Consider the following 23,374-nt stretch of genomic DNA (forward strand, 5'->3'; position numbering starts at 1 on the left):
AAGCAAAAAAAAAAAAGTGGCTGAGGGCATTTATTTGGCTTGATGAAGGGATTGAGGAGGAGCCAGGAGCCGGAAGGAGCAGCTGCCTCCCGTCCCCTGCATCCTCACCCTGAATCCCCGGCGGCCCGGTGGCACCGCTGGCCTCCCTGCCTCACCGCTCAGGGCACTGATACAGGCCTGGGAGAGACTGCCCACAGGCTGCCCATCTGGGGCGCCCCCTGCCCCCGCAGGGCCCTCGGAGGCTCAGGCTGGGGCCCTCTGGGGATCTTCTTTTTGTTTTCTGCTTTTGCCACACCTGCGGGTGCTCGGGGGCCCTAAGGGATGCCGGAGATGGAACCCGGCTTGCCCACAAGGGCAAGGCAAGTGCGCCTTCCCCGCGGTTCTGCCTCTGCGGCCACTGAGTGTTTACTGGGCCGTGGAGGACACTGGGGACTAGTGCAGGGAAGCGGCAGCAGGTCCTCAAAGAATGACAATGACAGAAAAAAGAAAATGTTTTGCCAAGATTCCTGCCGGAGCCCCTGAACGGTTTTGCGCCTTCTCCCCACACGGGGCAGGCCAGCGCCCCGCAACCAGTTTCCGGCCCATGCGCCTGAGGTCGCTACCCTGGGCCTCTGTCTGCCGGCCGAGAGCCTGTGATGGACACTTAACAGCCTTCTCTTCCTGGGGTACTGTTCTGAGTAGCCACGGAATCCTGTTTCTGCCCCTGCTGAGGGGCTCGGGGTGTCAGGGCAGATCCAGACATTAGGGCTGGAGGGGTCGTGGGGCATCAGGGCACCTGTCCTGCACGCGGCCAACCCGGGTGCAGACCGCAGAGAGTCCTCCAAGCCCACCAGGAGTGTTCGCTGAGCACGGAGCCAGGAGTCCACCCTGAGCACTACCATGTGTGACCCCACCCTGCAAACAGCTTCCAGTTGCACCCCTCCCCCACAGCCAGCACACATTCTGCCGGTGGGCCTCCGGCCCGAGCACGCCCTTGTCCCCCACCCCTCCCCGCCCGTTTCCGTGAGTTTCCCGCAAACCACGTAATGGGGGTGGCTCGCCACGGGCTGAGCACTCGTGAGCATGAGTCCTGGGACCCCGAGAAGGGGGCTCGTGCCCAGTGCTCACACGAGCCACGGAGGAGGCTGCAGGAGGGCTGACTCGGCCCAGAGCCCCGCAGCGGACGGCTTCCCGGCCCCGCGGGCTCACGCTGCTCCGCTGCCCTTCCAGGCTGCAGGGGGGCTGGACCGCGCACCCCAGCGGGCAGCCCGCGGGCCAGCGGACGCAGGAGGAGCTGACGGACGAGGAGAAGGAGATCATCAACAGCGTGATCGCGCGCGCCGAGAAGATGGAGGCCATGGAGCAGGAGCGCATCGGGTGAGGCGCGCGCCGGGGGGCCGGGCGGGCTGCGCGGGGGCGGCGGGGGCTGTGGGGACAGAGGCCGCGCGTGTGAGGCGGGCGCAGTCAGGGCGGGCTGCCGGGCGAGGCGGGCGCCGTCGGGGCGGACCTACGCGGGTGAGGCGGGTGTCGAGGGGGCGGAGCTACAACGGTGAGGCGGGCGCCGTCGGGGCGGAGCTGCGCAGGGGAGGCGGGCACTGAGGGGGCGGAGCTGCTCGGGGTTGGGGGAAAGGGGGGAGGCGGGTGTCGAGGGGGCGGAGCCACAACGCTGAGGCGGGCGCCGTCGGGGCGGAGCTGCGCGGAGAGGCGGGCGCTGAGGGGGCGGAGCTGCGCGGGGGAGGTGGGCACTGAGGGAGAGGGGCTGCGCGGGGGAGGTGAGCACTGAGAGGGCGGAGCTGCGCGGGGGAGGTGGGCGCTTAGGGGGCGGGGCTGCGCGGGGGAGGTGGGTTCTGAGGGGGCGGGGCTGATCGGGGAGGCGGGCTCTGAGGGGCGGGGCTGCGCGGGGGAGGCGGGCACTGAGGGAGAGGGGCTGCGCGGGGGAGGTGAGCACTGAGGGGGCGGAGCTGCGCGGGGGAGGTGGGCGCTTAGGGGGCGGGGCTGCGCGGGGAGGTGGGTTCTGAGGGGGCGGGGCTGATCAGGGAGGAGAGTCCTGAGGGGGCGGGGCTGCTCGGGGGAGGCGGGCGCTGAGGGGGCGGGGCTGCGCGGGGGAGGTGGACACTGAGGAGGCGGGGCTGCGCGGGGGAGGTGGGTGCTGAGGGGGCGGGGCTGATAAGGGAGGCGAGTCCTGAGGGGGCGGGGCTGCGCGGGGGAGGCGGGCACTGAGGGGGCGGGGCTGCGCGGGGGAGGTGGGTGCTGAGGGGGCGGGGCTGCGCGGGGGAGGCGAGTCCTGAGGGGGCGGGGCTGCGCGGGGTGGGCTGGCGCTGAGGGGTGGGCTGCACGTCAGCGTGGGCGTCCGCCCGCCTGACAGGACCGGGCTGCCAGGCGCCCGCGAGGGGCCGGGAAGCGAGAGGGGGGGCCCACTCTGGCTCGGGGTTGGGCGCGGGGACGCAGCAGGGACGCCCACAGACGGGTCTCGGGGGGCGCAGGGGGCTGCTGAGAGGCCCACACGGCGACGGCTGGCAGCCGGCCAGATGCCGCCAGCGGCGCCTCGCCCGGGTGAGGGGCTGCCGCCCGCGCCCTGGGCCGGGCCCGCCCTGCGTCTCCCGAGGTGGGGAGCGGCGTGGGGGGCGGGGCGCAGGGGGAGGAAGCCTGCGCCTGAGGAGTCCACGGGGGTCGCTCCCCGACAGCCCCTCCGCCGCCTCGTCTCCCTTCCGGCCCGGCCGCGCCCCGTTGCCTGCCCGGCGTCCCCCCGCGGCAGTCGGGTCGCAGGGCTCAGGGCTGTCGTCACCCTCGGCGCCCGCGCGGGGACCCCGCCAGGCCTGTCGCCGGTGGGGCCTGGCGGGGTCCGGGCCCTTCTCCGTCTCGGTCCCTCTGTCACTTGTTCGGGCCCCGACTCCCCCCCGCGTGCGGGCAGAGACAGACCCGCGGCCGGTGTGACAAGGTGTGACGGGGCCGCCCTGTCCTCTCTCTGAGGGATGGCGCCCCTCCCTCTCACCCGGACCCCCGGGGGCTGTCGATGCCGTCAGGCGTGTGGGTGGGTGCTTGGGGAGGGGCACCCTGATTCTCTAGACACGGTTTGCTTGTTCGGGGGCCACACCCGGTGTTGCTCAGGAGTCACTCCTGTTCCTGTCGGGCTTCGGGGACCCGGGGGGATGCCAGGGATCCAGCCTGGGTCAGCCGTGTGCAAGGCAAGTGTCCTCTCTGCTGTACTGTCGCTCCAGCCCTGGCTGCGTTTTTTAAAATATTTTTAAGAAACTATGATTAGATTTCGTCAGGGTTTGTGGAGGATTCTAAAGCCCCCAAATTGAAGATTGCTAAGTAGTTCCTCAGTTAAATCAATGCTTTGTAACATCCCGGGCAGGCGGGGGGTTAGGCAGAGCCCAGGACTCGCTTCTTCCAGAGCAGAGTGTGGGGTTCGGACAGCTCCATGCTGGCCCCCAACTCATCTTGTTCTCGCCACTCCTGGCAGGGGCTCGCCCTCGTGTCCATCACTCACACCTACCTGTGTTCCTTGCTTTCCCCGTCTGCAAAATGGGACAAGCCGTGGAGCCGACCTCCCCTGCTCTGCTCTGCCCAAAGGCAGGGACCCTCCCTGGCTTACAAGGACCCGGCACCTTGTCCCACACGGCCCGTGTGAGCCCAGCTGGGCCCCTGGCTGCCCTTCCCTTGCCGTCACCTCTCCCCGCCAGCCCCGAGCCCCAGCCAGGAGCCCAGGCAGCCATCCATCCATCACGGAGAGAGATGGGCCCGCGACTCCCCAGGGGGGACCAGGCAGGCATTGACAGCAGCGAGAATTAATGAGTCTGAGCCGCCCGCGGCCACATGTCAGCTGCCGGCCTCTGGCAGAGCCGCTCAGTCATCTCAGGACAGGGTCCTGCGACACCCCACAGGGCAGCCCCCGAAAGGGCAGCGGCCCTCTTCCCAGCAGATGGCGCCGCACCCAGCTTCAGTCTCGCCAAGTTTGATCAACTTGATGCGGACATTCCCCGCGCCCCACCCCGGCCCGCTCAGAGTTGTTTTTGCAGCAGTTCTAAGAGGACTCTGCTTGTCCACATTTGCATTTTTTTTAAAAAAAAAAAGACTCAGAAAGGTGCTGGTACCTTCTTGGGGTTGCAGAGCTGGGAAATAGCCGGCTCCAGAATTGGCAGTGTGCCCTCCCCATTATACATTTGGCACCACCCATTTATCCATCCTGCAGTTGCAGGGGGCAGGCGGGGGGGGGGGGCACGTGTTGCTTGGCTGAACCCGTACAGCGGGGAAGCTGACCGCCCCACCCCATCCCCGCAGGCCCAGGCCGGCCACCTCTGATGGCCGCAGCTGCAGCTGGACAGAGACAAGTCCAGACCTGGCCCTGGGGAGGGGTCTCAGGTGCCTGGTGCGTTTGGGGGGCCGTCCCTGCGCAGTAGCCCGGTAGGAGCACCGCCTCCCACCGCAGACCCATAGCTGAGCAAGTCAAGCCCCCCTGAGCTGTTCCTGATTCTCTCAATGCCTGCGGGGTGATAGGGTGCGGGGCGGGGGGGGGGAGCGGAGGGCGTTTTCATGGGGACACTGAGGACCCTTGCCAGTTCTGGGGACAGCCGCCATTCCTCCCGGGGCGGGGCTGGGTGGCTCGTAACTCCCGTCCTTGTTTCCACTTAGTTTCCCGAGAAGCTTTTCTTCTTTGCTCTGTGCCCCCTGGCGCGTGGCCCCCTAGCAGGTCCCCCAGCCCAAGGGGGTGTCCACATGGGGCGGCCTGCGTGAGGCCTCGCACCCCGGCTGCCACAGCCTCTCGGGATGATGCCTTACCTCCGCCACCGTTCTGCGTCTTTGCCACTGCTGACTCAGGCCAGTGGGCCGCCCCGTCCAACACGTGTTAATAGAACCCACGGGCTCTTGGGAGTGCGTGGAGGAAGGAGCAGGTGTTTGCAGGGGCAGGTCAGAGTGTGGTTCTGCAATGGCCCCGTCTGCCCAGGAGCAGCAGGGAAGCCCCAGAATTTGCCCAGCGAAGCCCATGGTCCTCTAACGTCAGCCCCACCTGGCCGGGTGATCTCAGGGGTGAGGGGAGCATGGGAACTGCGGGGGTCACAGAGATTCTCGCCCTAGCAGAGAACTGGACCGCAGGCCTGCGTGAGCATCCCCGGGCAAACCTCTCCCCGTCTCCATGCTCTAGAACCAAGCCCTCCCCTGTCCAGCCTGGGCAGTGGGGACGGGAGAAGGCCGGGTGCTCTGTGGGGCCTCGTCCACCCACTGCTGAGGGGCTGAATCCAGGGCTGGACCCCAGTGTGTCCACCCGTGTGGCTGGCCCTTAGGGGAAGCAGAGGAGATGCAGGACAAGTCCCCGTGGAGTGGTGGGGACAAATGGCAGCTTGGGACTTGCCCGTGGTCCAGGGTTCCACCGAGCAAGGGGCGGAGGGGACATGGTCGCTGTGTAGAAGGTTCTGTCTCACTTGCTGGCCCCACAGCAGTCAGGAAGAACAGGGACTCCGGAGATGGGTACTGGGACCCCATCTGAGCCTTGTGCCCGAGGGTGGGGAGAATCATTCCTCCCTTGTGCCTCAGTTTCCTCACTAGGAAAATAGGGACAATAATGGCCCCTAGTGGACTGGAGTGATAGCACAGCAGGTAGGGCTCTGTCTTGCACAGGGGTGACCCAGGTTCGATCCCTGGCACCCAATACGGTGCTCTGGACACCATCAGAAGTGATCCCTGAGTGCAGAGCCAGGAGCCCCTGAGCACAGCCTTTACCCCAGGAATGAAAGCACACATGTATCACTGCAGCTGAGCCTGGCATGGGGCACCGGGCTGGTTCGGGTGTTGGAGCTGTGCCCAGAGCTTGCTCCTGCTTCCGTGCTCCCCCCACCATCTGCACAGTTTCCAGGGAGCCCGGGGCGGGCTGTGTGCATCACCTCCTCAGTGGCTCTGTCAGTGGGGGGCCCAGGGAGGCGCCAACCAGCCATCCGGGGCCTTGGCTGGCCACAGCCACGGCGGCTCTGCCTCCAGTGCCGGCCCAGGGGAGAAGCTGCTATTTATATCAACAGCGCACAGTGCTCGCAAGGCAGCAGGTGGCCTGCAGGAGCCTGCAGCACGGCGCTATTGGTTCTGGAACCAGGATGCGGCGCTTCTGGGCCTGCTAGCAGGAAGACTCCGGCCCCAGCCGGGCCCACCGGGATGGACACAGGGCCCCCACTAGGTCACTGGGACTGGACATGAGAGTCGCGCAGGATTGAGTGGGAGCTTCTGGAAACAGCTGCTGGCTCGCACCCGGACCTGGTGTTTCTGAATCTGCGTGTTCACCAGCAATGTGGGACTGTTTAGTTGCGAGACACCAGCGGGATGCTCGCAACCGCTGGTTCTCGGCTTTGCCTGGCCAAGCCGCCTCGGTGCAGCCAGGGGCTCCCCGGGCCTCTGGGTACCAGCATAGGGGGAGGTCCTGCCTCCAGAGTGGGGGTGGGGCAGAGCTCTCCGTACCCCACCAGGCATCGAGTAAGCGCCCAGTGGCACCCATTGGGCTCTGGCACTACCTGAACTCGGAGGGCACGAGCTTAAGGAGCAGCTGCCTCATTATTTATGCACTTGTGGATTCTGCCTTTCGGGCAGCCATGAGGATATGCAGCGCTCCAGACCCCAGGGGCTCATGGTCCAGAGAGGCTGGAGATGGTCTCCCAGGGAACCAGTATCCCACAGAGGTCACCTCCCACTTTCTGACAAATATGCTTGTGGGGCCAGGCCCCCCCTAGGGGGGTGGGAGAGCAACGGAGAAGACCTGTGAGTGGAGGGGACATCTGGGCAACTTTGAAAGGCAAGAGGGACCTAGAAAAGAATAGAGTATGTGTGTGTGTGTCTCTGTGTGAGTGTGTGTCTATGTGTGAGAGTGTCTCTGTGTGTCTGTGTGTGACTGTGTGTCTATGTGTGTCTCTGTGTGTCTGTGTATGTGAGTGTGTGTGTGAGTATGTGTGTGGTGCCTGTGAGTCTGTGTGAGTGTGTCTGTGTGTGTGAGTGTGCCTTGTGTGAGTGTGTGTCTATGTCTGTGTGTGTGTGTGTGTGTGTGTGTGTGTGTGGTGGAGGGTGGTGATGTCCAGGCTGTATTTCAGGCACAAGGAACAGAGGGTGCAAATTCCCAAGGCTGGTGGGAACTGGGGTTCCATGAGGACCAGTGCCAGCAGAGAAGGGGAATCCATGAAGAGCAGCAGATGCCCCTGGGGGGCTCTAAAACCAGGCTCCTCCCAGATCCGATTCGGTTGGCTGGAAAGTGGCGGAATTTTTCATTTCTGACCAGCGTCCCGGTGACCTGGTGTGTCTGGCTGAGAGCAGTGAAAGCCGGGCCCAGACAGGCGAGGCCAGGGGCTTGCCAGTGGCATGGACGAGAGGGTCCCATCAGCGTTTCACACCCCACTTTAGCAGCGGGGGCATCACCACATCAGCAGAGGGGCCAGCCCGAAAGGTGCCCGGCTGGGTGGAGACGGAGAGCGCTGGCACTGTCGGGTTCAGCAGGTCACTAAGGAGCAGGGGGTATGGAAGACCCTCCCACCCCGCCAGTTTCTGGTTTGAGCAAATCTGAGGGTGAGAGCACCGTTTCCTGAGTGTGGAGCAGATCGGTGCATAAGGGGGTATAAAGCAACCTTGGCAGAGTTTGGTGGAGAAGGTGCCCCCGATGGCTGCTGTGGGGGGCATCCAGCTGGAGGGAGCCTGCAGACAGAAACAGGCCTGCAGCTCAGGAAGGCTTCCTGGACAAAGTGGCATGAGCTGGAGAGGTCTCGGCCAGATGGTTCCCCTAAAGCCAACACACAGAGGGCTCCACCATCTGTGTGGGCTCCACCATCTGGGGGCTCTGACAGTGTCACTGAACTCCACCAGTCTTTATTTGGGGAGGGGGTGTGGCCACCCACACCAGCAGCTCCCCAAGAGGACCGGGTCAAAGGTTAAGGCCGTCAGCTAGAGATAGAGACGCTGGGAGGGGGTCTGGCTCAGGGGCTCCTCTGAGGCCTGTCTCCGTGCCCAGGCGCCTGGTGGACCGTCTGGAGAACATGAGGAAGAACGTGGCGGGGGACGGGGTGAGCCGCTGTATCCTGTGTGGGGAGCAGCTGGGGGCACTGGGCTCGGCCCGCGTCGTGTGTGAAGACTGTAAGAAGGTACGTCCCCCCACCCCGCCCCGCCACCTGCTGCTCGGGCACCCAGAAGGGTTGTCAACAGGACGTGATTTCTGCTGCTCCTCTGCTCAGCTCCGTCCATGTCAGCTCCCCGTTTGGCCCAGAAGTGCCTCGGACCCCTTCAGTCACTATGGAGCTCAGCTCCGATGGGAAGGACCTTGGGGGCTGGCAGCTGGGGGTGGGGGTTCGGAGATCCTGCTGGTCCTGAATGTGGCTTTCGGAGTCCTGCATCAGACTAAGGAGCAGGGTGGGGGGTGGTGCATGTTCACTGGAGGTGGGCTGATCCTCTCCTTACTCCTGACCTCTAGCGCCAGGTCAGACCCGCCAAGCGTCTCATTGCTCAAGTGGGTCAAACGATAGACTTCATGACCTGCTCGTTTTTTCTGGCTGTCTCAATTTTTTTTTGGTCACACCTGGCGATGTACAGAGGTTATTCCTGGCTCATGCACTCAGGAATTACTCCTGGTGGTGTTCGGGGGACCCTATGGGATGCTGGGAATCGAACTCGGGTCTGCCACGTGCAAAGCAAACGCCCTACCCGCTGTACTATCGCTCCAGCCCCTTGACTTGACTGTCTTGACTTTTAAGAAGCTTAGCCAGATGAATGCTCCAGCACCCAGTCGCAGCGTTTCTTCAACTAACTTCCCTCCACTGGAGGCCCAGAAGCTGCGGCCGTCATCTGGCTATTCTCAGATCCATTTAGGATGCAAGGAGAAAGAAATTAAGGAGGGAAATGAATCACTTCCCTTTCCTCTATGGCGCCCGTGCTTGGCTCCTTCCTGTGTGGGTGTCCAAATGGGGCCCTGGACAAGTTCTCGAATTCCTCTTGCTCAGAGGGCAGCCCGGCCCCAGCCCTTGGGAATTAAGATGCAAACTGGAGCTTTATTGTAACTGGCCTTGGTCGTGGGAGAGGGGAGAGGGGTGAGGAAAGGGGAGTCCTGGCTCTGTCGCTCCACCCAGAGAGAGTAGCGTCTCCACCCTGCCTCTTCCCTCACCCGGGCATCCCAGAGCCTGGCAGAGCGGGGCATGCAGTGGACTGTCTTGTCCCCAGAACATCTGCACCAGGTGTGGCGTGGAGACCTCCAACAACCGCCCGCACCCCGTGTGGCTCTGCAAAATCTGCGTTGAGCAGAGGGAGGTGAGTGCCTGAAGGGTATCCCGGGGGCCTCTCAGTTGAGTTTCCCGCAGTGTTCTGTGACTCACATAGGAAAAGCATGCTGGCTCTCGTATCAATGGGCTGACGGCAGGGAGCACAGTGAAAACGTAGCACCCGTGAAGGCAGAGGGTGCTCCCTGCCACGTCCTCATCTTCCACCTCTCCTCCCCCAGGTGTGGAAGCGTTCTGGAGCGTGGTTCTTCAAGGGCTTCCCCAAGCAGGTCCTTCCCCAGCCAATGCCTATAAGGAAGACCAAACCCCAGCAGCCTGTCCATGAGCCTGCTGCCCCCGAGCAGCCCACCCCTGAGCCCAAGCACACTGCCCGGGCTCCGGCTCAAGGTAAGAAAAAGCAGCACCGGGCTGGAGTGATAGCCCGGCAGGTAGGGTGTTTGCCTTGCACGCAGCCGACCCAGGTTCAATTCCCAGCATCCCATAGGGTCCCCCGAGCACCGCCAGGAGTAATTCCTGGGTGCAGAGCCAGGAGTAATTCCTGTACATCTCCAGGTATGACCCAAAAAGCAAATAAATAAATAAAAAATAAAAATGCTCTGAGCAAAAGAAAAAATGTAAAATAAAATTAAATAAAATAAAAAGCAACACCTTCTTTCAGGACCAAGGCCAGATCCCAGCCAACTGGTCTACCTAGGACCAGGGCCAGGTCTCAGCCAACTGGTCTACCAGGCAGGTGCCTTGCCATCAAGCCTATTTTTACCCAGTTGATGGACAGTCTCTGGGATTAGATCTCGGACTTCTCTATTCCCCCTTACAGATCACCATGGATTCAAATCAGGAAGGCAACCCAGGGAACTTTATAGTAAAACTAGGCTGCCAAAAGGCTGAGTAGTCACCATTCCTGATGGGTTGTTTTGAGTTAAAACTGAAGTGGAGACTAAACTTAGAAATTGTGAGACTACCACTACCTAAAGTACACTGAATCTTGAGGGTGGGTTGGTGGATGGGTTCTGCTGAGTAAGCCTTCCCGGGCCCTGAGAGTTTCTCTGTAAAGCTTTGGCAAATCTGAAAGTGGAGGGATGAATCGAAAGCAAATTGAAGAAAATCACTGCTGCTCTCGTTCTTATGACTTTTGTGCAAATTGTTTTTGTTAATAAAGAGATTATATAAGTGGGGGAGGGGGACCACATTGTAAAAAGAAAATAAAGCCTCCACATGAAAGCACATCTTAATAGAACAAGAGCCCTAGCAGTGACCAGATAAAGTTATTGCAGTCGCCTTGATGAATACGATGTGATAACATGTCTGAAGGATGTTCAGGAGTTGTGTGTGCTTCGTGTTTCAGACAGGAAGGTCAGAATTGACAGGCTCAAGAGTTGAACTGCCCAACTCTGCCCCCTAGAAGGTGCTCATTAGAGCACTCGACACCATTTAACTTGAGCTCTATTCCTGAGGGACTCAAGAACCCCCACATTCTCATTTTACACTGAAGGTTGGACTGAATACTTCCATAGAACTCCAAGTTGCCCCCTCCTCGTTTAACAGAAAATGCTTCTTTCTGTAAAGCATTTCCGTCTATAGTCTGAGGAGACTGAAAACCGTCATTGTCAAGTTCTTAGACATTGGAGGCCTGGCGACTCGCTGGGTGTGGCACCCCCAAAAGAGAAGGAAAGTGCAAAGCACAGACAGGGCGAGAGTAGGTGAGACTGGCTGTGTGAAAAGTTGCTGTCTGGGGGCACACAGGACTGCTATAAAGGCCCCAGAATCTCTCCAGCCATCCTGGGCAGAGGTTCAAGTGAGCCGGGGGCACATTCTAGAATAACCCATCACCAACGATCTCAGTTCCTTTCTTACTTTTGTACCATCGCTGTACTATCGCTCCGGCCCACAGTTCCTTTCTTTTTCCACCCATGTGTGATCATGTGTGTGTGCATGCCAAGAGAATTCTGGGTAATGGCACACAAAAGCCACAGCCAAGGGGAGGTGGAGGGCACTGGCAATTTTGAAGTAAAAGTTCTCGTGAGTTTGCAGGGCCCCTCCGTGAGTTCCATACATAACAGCTCTCCAATCCCACAAAGCACATCATCCCTCCCGTCCTGTCCAGGGGACACTGAGGCCAGGAGGGCAGGGGGCTTTGCAGACTCCCCCTACCCCGGCTTCAGTTCCCCCATCCAATCCCCACTTTCCCTTCCAGGCCCTGAGCCGGCCGCCGCTCCTGGGCGAGGAAGCCATGGGCCTCCGGTGCGCAGGGCCTCCGAGGCGCGAATGAGCATGGCCAGCCGGGACGCGGACAGCTGGGACCAAGGTGCGGCCGGGGACACTGGCCGGGGCCCTGCAGGTGAGAGCCCCGCGGGGCAGGTTTCGCCATGAGGGTGACCTGGCAGCGGCACTTCTGTCAGACCCGGTTCTCACACTGACAGAGGGAAAAGGTCTCCTCTGGCCACTCACGCCCCAGCCCTGACCATCACCTGTGCTGTCCAGCGAGGCCAGCAGCCACCCCCATGTCCCAGGCCAGGGTGCCCCGGGAGGAGCCCCAAGCCCTGAGCTTGGAATCAGAAGTCAGGCTCGGGGCCCAAGTGACTGCCTGTCCAGGGACCCCCGGGGGACAGGTTTAGGAAGATGAAGGGAAGTCATACGGCCCCACCACTCCTACCCCATACGGGCTCGTGTCCGAGGGTCTGAGCCCGTCTTCTTGGCTCGAGTTTTGGCAAGACAGAAGGAAGTGAACACCATGCTGGCTCACTCTGCAGGGAGGCTCTGCTGAAGGCTTCTGCGGATCACAGAATACACACAACCAAGTTCACCGCTTTCCCTGTTTTTCCATGGACAAATATTTCACATTGCAAATATCCCACCACTGTCTCCACAGCATCACCTCCCATGAAACTCTACTCCTCCAGCCCTGTCCTAGGCAGGAGCGCCCCCAGGTGGCCCCCGGAAGCTCCGGAGCCTGTCCTTTTCTTCCTTTCTCCGCCCTGGATGTTAACTCCTCATCCGCACTCAGTGTCCTTCCAGGGAAAAAAGATCCTGTTTCAGGAAAAGTGCGATCCAGCCCAGTGATACACGAAGTGTGTGTAGGGGAGGGGGTGTCTTTCTTTCAGGAATGTGGGGCCTCCCCAGTGCTGGGAACTCCTGAGTTCCTTGTTCTGTTCTGTCCCAAAGAGCTCGGTGGGAGGAATGGGGACACTCCAGAGAAGAAATATCTGACCGCCACTAACCAGCCGAGAGGCCTTGAAGGAGCGCCTTTGCCCATGTGCCTCAGTTTCCCCATTTGTGAAATGGGTGTAATAGAGCCCCCACCCTGTGGGGCATAAAGGCTGCATCAACTCTTGGAGGTAAAACCCACGGCAGATGAGAAACATTAACTAAATGTTCGCTCACATGCACACGAATATGTGGAATATGTGTGTAGGTGTGTTCATGTGTCTATGCATATGCACATGTGAATATATTTATGCGTGTTTGTATGTATGTATACGTGTGTGTAAACACACAGACTGTCCACTTCCTTTCCCCCACAGGTTTGCGACGTGCCAACTCAGTCCAGGCTGCCAGGGTCGCCCCTGCTTCAACCATGCAGAGCCCAGCACCTGCCCAGCCTGGGCAGCCAGGTACCCGCAGCCCCTGCCCGCTGCCAGCCCGACACCTGGTCATGGCCCGAGGCGTCCCCTCCTTGCCCGCAGCCCATCGGGTGTTCTGCAGCCACTACCGTCTCCTGAGGCCTTAAAGCCCCTCCAAGGAGGATCTCCCGGCAGCCCAGCTGGGTGGGGAGGCGGGACAGGGTGCGCTCAGGAGGGATTCCGTTGCCACCTGCCCATTAACCCTCGCCCTGTGCACCGCCAGCTCGGTGGGAGAGCCGGGCTCCCGTCTGCACGCCCAGAGCAGGGCGCTGAGGCTCAGAGCGGAAGCCAGAGGCCCCTTCTTGCAGCCAGGACGCGCCTGCTTGCGTGTCCCTGGGCTGTCGGCACCAACGAAGCAAACATTCAGGGGCTTCGTTCCCTGCTTCCTCTCTCTGTCCCCTCACAGGCCCCCTTGGAGGCAGCAGACCCAGCCCCGCGCCCGCAGGACGCTTTCCGGACCAGAGAGCAGGCACGTCTCTGCCCCTTCCTGACCCCACAGACCCCGTCTGACGAGCTCCAGCGCGGGAGGACCCCAGGGCCAGGCCTCCAGGGAGCTGGGCTTCGGGTGGCGGGTGGCCAGTGGCGCCCACAGTGGGACAGAGCTCAGAGCCGGCCACGCCCCCACAGCTGACCACCAAGGTTTCAGGAGCCCCTGCCCCATCCCTCGGTGCCTCAGTGCCTCAGGCATCCACCCGGGGACCAGCACCTGTCACAGAACTGCCGGGGGTGGAGGCACACAGAACCCGTGGCACCTCGCGCCCTGCCTGGATGTGGCTTCGTGTCAGGGGTCGTTCCAGCGGGCACAGGGTGGCCAGTTGTTGCCTCTGGACCACCGGCTCTGCCAGGGTGGATTGTTTCCAGGGACCAGCCTCTGCTGTTTGGGTGCCTGGAGGGTCATAATTCCTGTCTGACAGATGAGAGGGGACCCACAGTCAGGGCCCTGGCTGTGAGGCCTGCGTCTGAATTAGCTCCTGGGACTCGGTGTAAAATAGGTTCCAAGCCCCACCCCACCCCTGCCCTTTGCAGGGAGGGAGCCACAGAACCTGCATTTTTGCAAGTCCCACCCACCCCCCGAACCCTGACAACTCTGAGAGCCCGGGAATGGGAGTGACCTGCGGGCCCCCAGGACCTGGCAGGGCTGCTCCTGCAGAGCTGGGGGGCTGGGAGGCTCACGCCCCACCCCTGCCATGGCATCCGTCACCACTCAGCACCCCCCCACCACCACCACCACACCAGGATGATCCCCTCACCCTCATATCCCCTGCAGAAACAGCGCCCAGTGACCCCAGCCACACAGGGGCCATGGCCCCGGCCAGGGAGGAGCGGATCGGGGCAGCCGGAGGCTACTCAGCGGCTGGTGCCAGGGAGGACCGAGCGGGCCCCCCTGCAGGCTCCTATCCCCCTGCGCCGGCGGCCACCACCAGCCCTGCCCGCCAGCCCCCACCCCCAGAAGAGGAGGAGGAGGAAGCCAACAGCTACGACTCTGATGAAGCAAGTAGGTGGCAAGTCCGGGGGCACCAGGGAAGCCCCCCAGGTGCCACCACTCACGCATGTGTCAAAAAAACACCACCTTGGGGCTGGAGCAATAGCACAGCGGGGAGGGCGTTTGCCTTGCACACGGCCGAGCCGGGTTTGATTCCCAGCATTCCATACGGTCCCCCGAGCACCGCCAGGAGTAATTCCTGAGTGCAGAGCCAGGAGTAACCCCTGTGCATCGCCGGGCGTGGCCCAAAAAGCAAAAAAGAAAAGAAAAACATTATCGTGAACTTCCACGTTTCCCCAGGAGCCCAGGGGCCCTTTCTGCTGTCCTGTGGGGCAGAGAAACGGGGTGCCCAGATTTGGGTGCGTCTCCTTCCAGCGCCCTGAATCAGGCTCTTTCCTCTCGCGTCCATCCATCCGTCCTCTTCATTGAGGGACCGTTTCTTCATTGAGCCCAGCAGCACGGCGTCGCTTCCAGGGCTGTGTTGCACGGAAGCTGCCCGTGGGGACTCTGCATTTAGGCAGATTTTATTTATTTATTTATTTTTAATTTAGACACCGTGAGATAGTTACAAAGCCGTTCATGATCCGGTTTGATAAGCTGATGTTTTAAAAGCCCTGGATCTGCATCTCTGCTCTGAAGTTCACACACACACCCCGGCCCATGTGTCCCACACAGGCATGCGTGTACATGCTCATGTGCATATGTCAGTGCACATGTACACACACACACATACATGCACATGGGCTCACACATACACAGCCCCAGGAGCTGGGAGGAGAGATAGAGGCAGGGCGGAAAGGGAGGGGGCTATGGTTGTTGTATTGTGGGCCTGGGAGCGTGCGTGGACACATGGGCTGTCCCAGCCAGCCACAGTGGGGGCACGCACAGGCCGTGGATGCCGCGCTACAGTGTGAAACCCATGAGCATCACCATTCGCTCGGACAGGGACATGGGTGGGGGTGGACGCTCCAAGCAGCTCGGAGACTGGCCCGGGCTTGGAGAAGGGGTGCTGAGGGTCTGGCAGCCTGTGGATCCCCCAGGTGCAGCCCTGCAGGCTCAGGGTAAGGGGGCGGCATGCACCCCTCCTGGTCAGCCAGGGCAGTTTCTGCTGTGCCAAGGGGCTGCATCTCCCGCTCCGCCCTTCCCGAGTCCCCCGCTCCTTCCGTCTGTCCGCATGTCCGTCTGCTGATCCTCTATAGCTCCTTGGGCCCTCACAGCTCCTGCTGGCTCTGGCAGCTGCCCCCACAGTTTCTCACAGATCCGTCTCCGCTCCCGGCCCGGTGCTCCTTGCACCCACGAGTCTCCATTTGGAGGTTGTTCAGGGAGCCCCGAAACCTGGGTGGCTCCGATGGTTTCGGAAGACAGAGAAACCAGGGCGGTGAAGCGAACAGATGACACAAACTGGGCCACTCCTCTAGTGGACGACGCCCTCGTGGCGAGAGACCAGTTATCCTAAGAGCACATCCGTTTGACTTAGTGATGGAGCAGCAGGAAGGGACTCGCATGCGGCAGAGGACTGGGAGGGGGGCAGCTTTGGAGGGAACGACCAGGGAGGGCTTCCTGGAGAAGGTGCTACCCAAGCCATGACAAGGGGGACATGGGGCGGGTGAGAATCTAGGGGTGGGGGGGACGCATGTTTTGGGCAAAGGCAACAGCAAAGGCCGAGCCGCGTCTCTTCCTTCAGCCTCTGGGTGAATGTCCCCCGGGGGACCCAGCAGGCGACAGCCAGAGCCCTGGTGCTCACTCGGGGCGGGCTGCCAGGGACAGGGCGGTTTGGCCCGAGGGTGACGGTGGGGCTGCTGCACCCGGCCTCAGCGCTGTCCCCTCGCTCCGCAGCCACGCTGGGTGCCCTGGAGTTCAGCCTCCTGTATGACCAGGACAGCAGCTCCCTCAACTGTACCATCCTGAAGGCCAAGGTGGGTGCCGCTGCCCCCGTGGAAGTGGGGTGGGCTCCTCTGCAGTGACCCTCACAGGCCCTGCTGAGCCGGGGCCCCAGGTTGCAGGAGTCCAGGGGGACACATAGTGCCAGCAAGTCCCACTTCACGCCAGCGTGCTCCCGCAGTGCCAGTGGGGCCGTGCAGGGTGTCAGTGCCCTGCGGGTGGGGCCTTGGGGTGTCCTGCAGGCACCCCAACCCTCCCAAGCCCCCACCCGCAGGCCCGCTCCTTCCACCCAGCCCGGCGCCCCCCACCGGCCCCATGCCAGCCCGAGCAGTGCCTGCGTGCTCATCCTGTCCGGTGGGCCAGGAAGGGGAGGCTCCGAGAGGTAAAGAAACTTGCCTGGGGGGGCCGGAGCGATAGCACAGCGGGGAGGGCGTTTGCCTTGTACGCAGCTGACCCAGGTTCGATCCCCAGCATCCCATAGGATCCCCGAGCACCACCAGGAGTAATTCCTCAGTGCGGAGCCAGGAGTAGCCCCTGAGCATCGCCGGGTGTGACCCAAAAAGCGGGAAAAAAAAATTCCAAGAGAAACTTGCCTGGGGTCACACCGCCAGGAAGTACGGTGACCTGGTGCCAGAGGCTCTCTGGGAGACCACATGTGTCTGTCTCGGGGAGACACAGCACAGAACCCCACAGAACCCCCCACCCCCTGCGGAGGCCCTGACCGCTGCCCCTCTGCAGGGCCTGAAGCCCATGGATTCCAACGGCCTGGCCGACCCCTACGTGAAGCTGCACCTCTTGCCCGGGGCCAGCAAGGTACGAGATGGCGGGGCCGCCTGCCGCCAGCGCCAGGGAGCCCCGGCCCACTGCGCCACGCCCACTGCACCAGCACGCCCGGAATGTTCCAGGGAGGAAACTGGGGAGCCTGGTCCTGGCCTGCTCCCCAGTGCCGACCACGACCCCCTGGCCACCACCCCAACACCCCCAACACAGCATTCACTGGGAGGGGCCGGGTCTAGGGGGGCTGGGTCTGGGGGAGGGTCCCGGGTCTAGGGGGGCTGGGTCTGGGGGAGGGTCCCGGGTCTAGGGGGGGCTGGGTCTGGAGGAGGGTCCCGGGTCTAGGGGGGGCTGGGTCTGGAGGAGGGTCCTGGGAGGATCCCAGGTCTGGGGAGGGTCAGGGGGGCTGGATCTGCGGTAGAGTCCTGGGTCTGTGGGGGCTGGGTCTGGGGGAGGGTCCTGGGTTGGGGGAGGGGCCAAGTCTGGGGTCGGGGCCAGGTTTTGGGGGTCCAGTCTGGCTTTCTAGACTGCTGCCTTTTTCTGGAGGGGCCCCTCATCCCAAGGGGGCTGCTATGCTTTAGGGAGATTCTCAGCCCCTCCCCATATCTGGCCGGAAGCTGGGATGGTGGGGCGGGCTCTGAGCTAGCGTCCGTCTGTCTGTCTGTCTGTCTCTAGTCCAATAAGCTCCGGACAAAGACCCTGCGGAACACGCGGAACCCGGTGTGGAACGAGACTCTAGTGTACCACGGCATCACGGACGAGGACATGCAGAGGAAGACGCTCAGGTGCGGGTGGAGGGCGGGGACCGCCCCCTCACCGGGTGCAGGTGCCCGGGCGGACGGAGACTCGGGCCCTTTCCAGCACCTGAGGACATGGGGCATGACTCAGCCCTAAGACCCCGTCTGGCCCTCTGGAATCTGTGCACGTCAGGAGGCTTGGGCCGAGAACTGGAAGCCCTCAGGGCTGACTCCTGGCTTTGTGCTCAGGGATCATTCCTGGTGGGGGCCCGGGGATCAAAGCCAGGTCGGCTACATGTAAGGCAGATGCCCAGCCTGTGGCACTGTCTCTTCAGCCCCCCGTTGACTTTCAGTGGAGTTGAGTGTTTCTCGGAAGGTCTGTCCCTTGCATCATCGGCCGTGGGGCGGATCTCCTCTCCCTGGCGCGCTGGTCTGTGCTGGTCGTCACGTAGGAGCAGGGAGCACGTCATTCTGGCGACACGTTACAGACAGTGCCGCTGGGCAAGGCTCCTCTCCCCGCCCGGCCCTGCTGCTGTGACCGGGGTCACATGAGGAGCTGCGCGGCTCACACCCCCTGCTGTGCCCACAGCTGGTCTGCACCCACACACGTGAGGGCACTGGGTCTGACGCAACCTCGGGCTGCCAGGGAGAATGTTCTCAGCCCCCTCCCACAGCTCTCTCCCCCCCCCTCTCTCTCCCTCTCCCTTCTCTTTCTCTCTCCCTCCATCTCCCTTTGTCCCTCTCTCCCTCTCTCTCTGCCTCTTCTCTCTGCCTCTCTCTGCCTTCTCCTCTCTCTCCCTCTGTCTCTTCTTCTCTCTCTCTCTCTCCCTCTATCCCCTCCTCTCTCTCCGGTTTTGGGGCCATACCCAGAAGTGCTGAGGGTTTACTCCTGGCTCTGCACTCAGGGATCCCTCCTGATGGGGTTCGGGAGACCACATGGGGTGCTGGGGACCCATAAATTTGCCACGTAAGCTTGGGGAAATACACTCAGTGGCACACGCACAGCTGCACAATGGCCTGATGCCGCCTGCCCGCTGCTCAGTGGCCCCCGACCTGACGGGAATGCGCCTCGAGCACAGACACCAGACAGAGTAGCTGTCCCCGCCGGCCCTCGCTCACGAAGGGCCCAGGCAGGCCAGGGGCTCTGGGCCAGGGGTCAAGACGTGGGTCCTCTTGGTGGAAGGCGGTGGCCAGGAGGGACTTCTGAGTGCCGGAACGTTCTTCCTCTCCATCTGGGTGGTGGTCTCCGGGCAGGGACGCCGAGGGCGGCTGTGACGGGAGAGGCATTCATGGCACCGTGGGGCGGGGCTCAGCGATGCACTGGGGGCGTCCCTGTGCTGGTGCTCGTCCCCCGCAGGCGCAGGGTGCCAGGCCCGCCCCTTCGGACGCTCTTGTCTCTCCTCCCGCACAGGATCTCCGTCTGTGACGAGGACAAATTCGGGCATAACGAGTTTATCGGGGAGACCAGATTCTCGCTCAAGAAACTGAAGCCCAATCAGAGGAAGAATTTCAACATCTGCTTGGAGAGGGTCATCCCCGTAAGCAGCAAGCCCCCCCCCCCCCCCCGCTTCAGCAGAGCAGAGGAGAGAGGGGAGGGGGGCTTGGCCAGACCCCCGCCCCACCCCCTACTAGGCCCCAGGTCCCTCAGCAGGATGGGCAGGGCAGATGGAGCCTGTCCGGGTGGCTGGGGACGCCCTTCCCCCTCCTAGCTGTGTGACGCGCAGGGCCCTCACCCGGGAACCGGCTCCAGGCCCCCTTCCTCAGAGGCGGGGTGTGTCCGCGCGGTGGCCCGCGAGGTCATTGGGAAGGAGGACGCGTGCGCGAGACTCCCCCACCGGGTGTGGCTGCCCCCGACGGCCGGCGGGCCCACAAACTCTCTCTCTCCTCTGCTTCCTTCTGCCCAGATGAAGCGCGCGGGCACCACCGGGTCCGCCCGAGGCATGGCCCTGTATGAGGAGGAGGTGAGCCCCCCCAGCCCGATCCGGCTCCCCAAACCTGCTGACCCTTAGGCCGCCAGGAAGCGCGCGGGCCGCGGAGCTGGGGACCGACAGCAGGGGGCGCCCTGGAGCCGGCGGAGGCTGGGGCGGGTGCCCGGGTTCTGCGGGAGAAGCAGGGCACTGTGCCACCTCGCCACCGGCAGCCCTCTGAGGGCCACAGGCCAGCTCCCCGGGGACGGCGCTTCGGAAGCAGCTGGCGGGGGTCGGGGACCGGAGCGAGGGGCTCACCTGGTCCCCGTGGGGGGCTGTCCGCTGTCCGCTGTCCGCGGTGCTGACCGCCCTAGCGCCTTCCCCGCTCCCAGCGCCGCCCCTTGTCCTCTCCCCGCAGCAAGTGGAGCGCATCGGGGACATCGAGGAACGCGGCAAGATCCTGGTGTCCCTCATGTACAGCACGCAGCAGGGCGGCCTCATCGTGGGCATCGTGCGCTGCGTGCACCTGGCCGCCATGGACGCCAACGGCTACTCGGACCCGTTCGTCAAGCTGTAAGGCCCCGAGCCTCTGGGGGTGGGGCCTAAGGGAGGCCCACGCTGGCACCCTCTCACCTCGCTGCCACAGGAGGGCGGGGGTGTCTCCTCTCTGTCGGTACCCGGCTCACCCCAGAAGTCAGGGCAGCGTGGGGGTAACGGACGGTGGGTCCAAACACCCCATCCAGGCTCTCGGAGAAAAGGGTGGTCAGGGCACCGGGTCCATAGGCAGCTGCTGGGGGAACCCCAATAGTGTGCGTGGGCACACCTCCCCCACCCCGGGGGCCCTCGGCATCCGCTGCATCCCGGTGGCTTTGCCTCTTCGGCCTGGAGCCTGCAGAGGTGACACCGGGCACGGGGCTTGGCGAGAGTCTGTGCCCAGGGGACGCTCCATGTCTGCAGCTGGCTGAAACCAGACATGGGGAAGAAGGCCAAGCACAAGACTCAGATCAAGAAGAAGACGCTGAACCCCGAATTCAACGAGGTAAGGGTTGGCTGGTGTCACAGTGGTGGGCCGTGCTCAGGGCTTACGCCTGGCTCTGCACTCAGGGATCTCTCCTGGCCGTGCTCCGGGGACCCTGTGGGGTACCAGGGATGGGACCAGGCCTTCGCTGTGGGAAGGTTTTACTGTCATTAAGTGGCTGAGTAGAATGAGACTTTTCTCACTGTGAGAATTCTTACCTGCAGCCGTAATTAAGGCTCTCGTGTCATTAAACGGCCAGCAAGGCCCTGTGCCCTGGGCTCTGGGATCCTCACGGTGGGTGGGTCCAGGGGGCAGAAGCAGAGCCCCCAGGTTGGTGGAAGGCACAGCAAAGAAAGCTCACTCTCTGAGACCCGCTCTGGAGGCCTATAGGAGAGGTGATGAGTTCCCCGTCGCCAGAAGGAATCAAATCCAAGGCGAAAGGTTTTGATGAGGGCTGCTGTGGGCAGGGTGGCGCCACCGACGCTGACTGGATTCAGTCATCTCCGTGACGTGCATCATCTCTAACGCTCGTGATCTCGAGTTGAGGAGACAGAGTCGGGTGCAGCGCCCCGAACCTTCCACACAGCATCTGCCGCCGGCTCCCTCTGCCTCCCTCCCACTGTCCCTTCCGGCGCCTTCTGTCTCTCCCTCCTCTGCCTGCCTCTGGATTGCAGAGTCTTTCCCTGGACCCCAGCAGGAACTGGGGGGTCTGGAAATTTCTCTTGACATGATGCGGTGATGTGGGGCTCTCCCTAGCTGACACAGGTTTCTGCCACAAGTCGCCAAGTAGGAAAGGGAAATGACAACAGCGTTTTGCATCACTTTGGAGTTTTTTGCTTTGTTTTGTGGTACATCTGGCTCAGGGCTCGAGGACACTCATGGTGCCTTTAGGGGACCACACGGGGTGCCAGGCATCGCGTCTGGCACAGCCACATGCAAGGCAAGTGCCCTACTACTCACTGACTGTACCGTCTCTCCAGCCCTTGCACTGCTTTGCTTTGAAGGCAGCGGGCACGCGACAAGGCACGGGGGTGGGGGGTGGGGGGCAGGGCTCGGGGCAGTGTCTGGCCACTGGGTTTCAGAGCCCACGCTCGGCCTTCTGCTCACCGGGGGCTCCCAGTCATGAGTCTGAGCAGAGAGTGGGTGAACCCTCCTGGCGTCCTCTCTGTGGGAGTCTGGGCAAGTAGCAAAATCAGAACCCCAGACAACCAGTACACTCACCAGCAAAGAGAAAGCACCAAACCCAGACCTCAAACACCACACACACACACACACACACACACACACACACAAACACACAAAAATAAAGACTGTAAAATATTGACACCTGGGCCAGCAAGCACGTGCAGAAATGCACACACCGGGCCGGATCGATAGCACAGTGGGTAGGGCGTTTGCCTTGCACTCGGCCGACCCAGGTTCGATCCCCAGCATCCCATATGGTCCCCTGAGCACCGCCAGGAGTAATTCCTGAGTCAGAGCCAGGAGAAACCCCTGAACATCGGTGGGTGTGACCCAAAAAGCAAAAAAAAAAAAAAGAAAAAGAAAAAGAAATGCACACACCACAAAAAGGCAGTCAGTCGCTCTCCCAAGGGAAGTTGTGTCATGACACACCCCAAACTACAACAGGGATTTTTTTCCCCTCTAGCTTTTTGGGTCCCTCCCAGCGATGCTCAGGGGTTACTCCTGGCTCTGCACCCAGGAATCCCTCCTGGCGGTGCTCGGGGATGCTGGGGGTCAAACCCAGATCGGCCGCACGCAAGGCAAATACCCTCCCCACTGTGCTATCGCTCCAGCTCCACCACAACTGGTTTTAACTTAATTCCATTCCATTTTAACTTAATTCCATTCACCCAGATAATGGATAAAAGAGGCCGGGGAACATTTCCAAAGTAGGTGGGGGCCCCCTGGACCCCAATTTCCAGCACCCTTCAGTGGCCTCTCCACAGTCCAGGGTTCCAGGCCTCGTGTGTGCCCTGCCCAGGTCACTGCGGCCCTGGATTCACTCGGGAAACATCTCCGTCTTGAAGCACTGCCAACACGGCAATGCCGGCGGGGCTTGCCCTGCCGCAGCATGGTGGGGGCACCCAGAGGCTACAGACCTCGGCCACGAGGTGCAGGGGTGCTCAGAGGGGAGCCCAGAGCCCCAGCAGGACGGGGCATCCCAGCCACTCCAAGCCTCAGGCCACATGTGCCGTCAGAGCAGGGGCCTCTTCGGGAGGCCACCCCCGCGCACGGTGGCCCCTGGCCCTGACCACGGCTCCCTCTGCCCCCGCAGGAGTTCTTCTATGACATCAAGCACAGTGACCTGGCCAAGAAGTCCCTGGACATCTCCGTCTGGGACTACGACATCGGCAAGTCCAACGACTACATCGGTGAGCGCTGCTGTCCCCTCCGTCCTCGCAAGGGGCCAGGCTGGGGACGCGGTCCGGGCACACGGCTGATTGGCCAGGAGGGTTGCGGGGGGTGGGGGGGGATGTTTGGCTCTCGGTGGGACAGATCTCATGTGGAGGGCAGATGGATGGCTCAGGGGTGCTCTGCAGCTGCAGGGACCCGGGTCCCGTCCCCGGCATTACACACATGCATACATGCATGCACACATACACATACATGTATATACACACGCCTGCACACATCCCACGGCACTGCCAGGCATGGCCCTGGTGACCCACAGCCCCACGGGGCCCGGCCATGGAAGCGGCAGCTCAGTTATCCCCAGGTCCCCTGGGCACAGCTTGGGAGACC

General features: G+C 62.4%; 1 protein-coding gene across 1 annotated transcript in view; it reads left to right on the top strand.

The window, feature by feature from the left end:
* RPH3A (rabphilin 3A) overlaps positions 1 to 23,374 on the top strand; it is a 59,480-nt gene that overhangs the window by 33,924 nt on the left and 2,182 nt on the right. Inside the window, exons 5-20 of the mRNA XM_055146628.1 lie at positions 1,210 to 1,356; positions 7,955 to 8,084; positions 9,154 to 9,240; positions 9,431 to 9,596; positions 11,404 to 11,547; positions 12,731 to 12,820; positions 13,236 to 13,298; positions 14,097 to 14,324; positions 16,149 to 16,228; positions 16,932 to 17,006; positions 17,643 to 17,752; positions 19,116 to 19,242; positions 19,609 to 19,665; positions 20,030 to 20,184; positions 20,569 to 20,650; positions 22,908 to 23,004. Coding sequence (XP_055002603.1) covers positions 1,210 to 1,356; positions 7,955 to 8,084; positions 9,154 to 9,240; positions 9,431 to 9,596; positions 11,404 to 11,547; positions 12,731 to 12,820; positions 13,236 to 13,298; positions 14,097 to 14,324; positions 16,149 to 16,228; positions 16,932 to 17,006; positions 17,643 to 17,752; positions 19,116 to 19,242; positions 19,609 to 19,665; positions 20,030 to 20,184; positions 20,569 to 20,650; positions 22,908 to 23,004 — 1,838 coding nt within the window. The remainder of the gene's footprint in view (positions 1 to 1,209; positions 1,357 to 7,954; positions 8,085 to 9,153; positions 9,241 to 9,430; positions 9,597 to 11,403; positions 11,548 to 12,730; positions 12,821 to 13,235; positions 13,299 to 14,096; positions 14,325 to 16,148; positions 16,229 to 16,931; positions 17,007 to 17,642; positions 17,753 to 19,115; positions 19,243 to 19,608; positions 19,666 to 20,029; positions 20,185 to 20,568; positions 20,651 to 22,907; positions 23,005 to 23,374) is intronic.

This window comes from Sorex araneus, chromosome 9 (genome assembly GCF_027595985.1).
Source record: "Sorex araneus isolate mSorAra2 chromosome 9, mSorAra2.pri, whole genome shotgun sequence".
NCBI classification, from domain to species: Eukaryota; Metazoa; Chordata; class Mammalia; order Eulipotyphla; family Soricidae; genus Sorex; species Sorex araneus.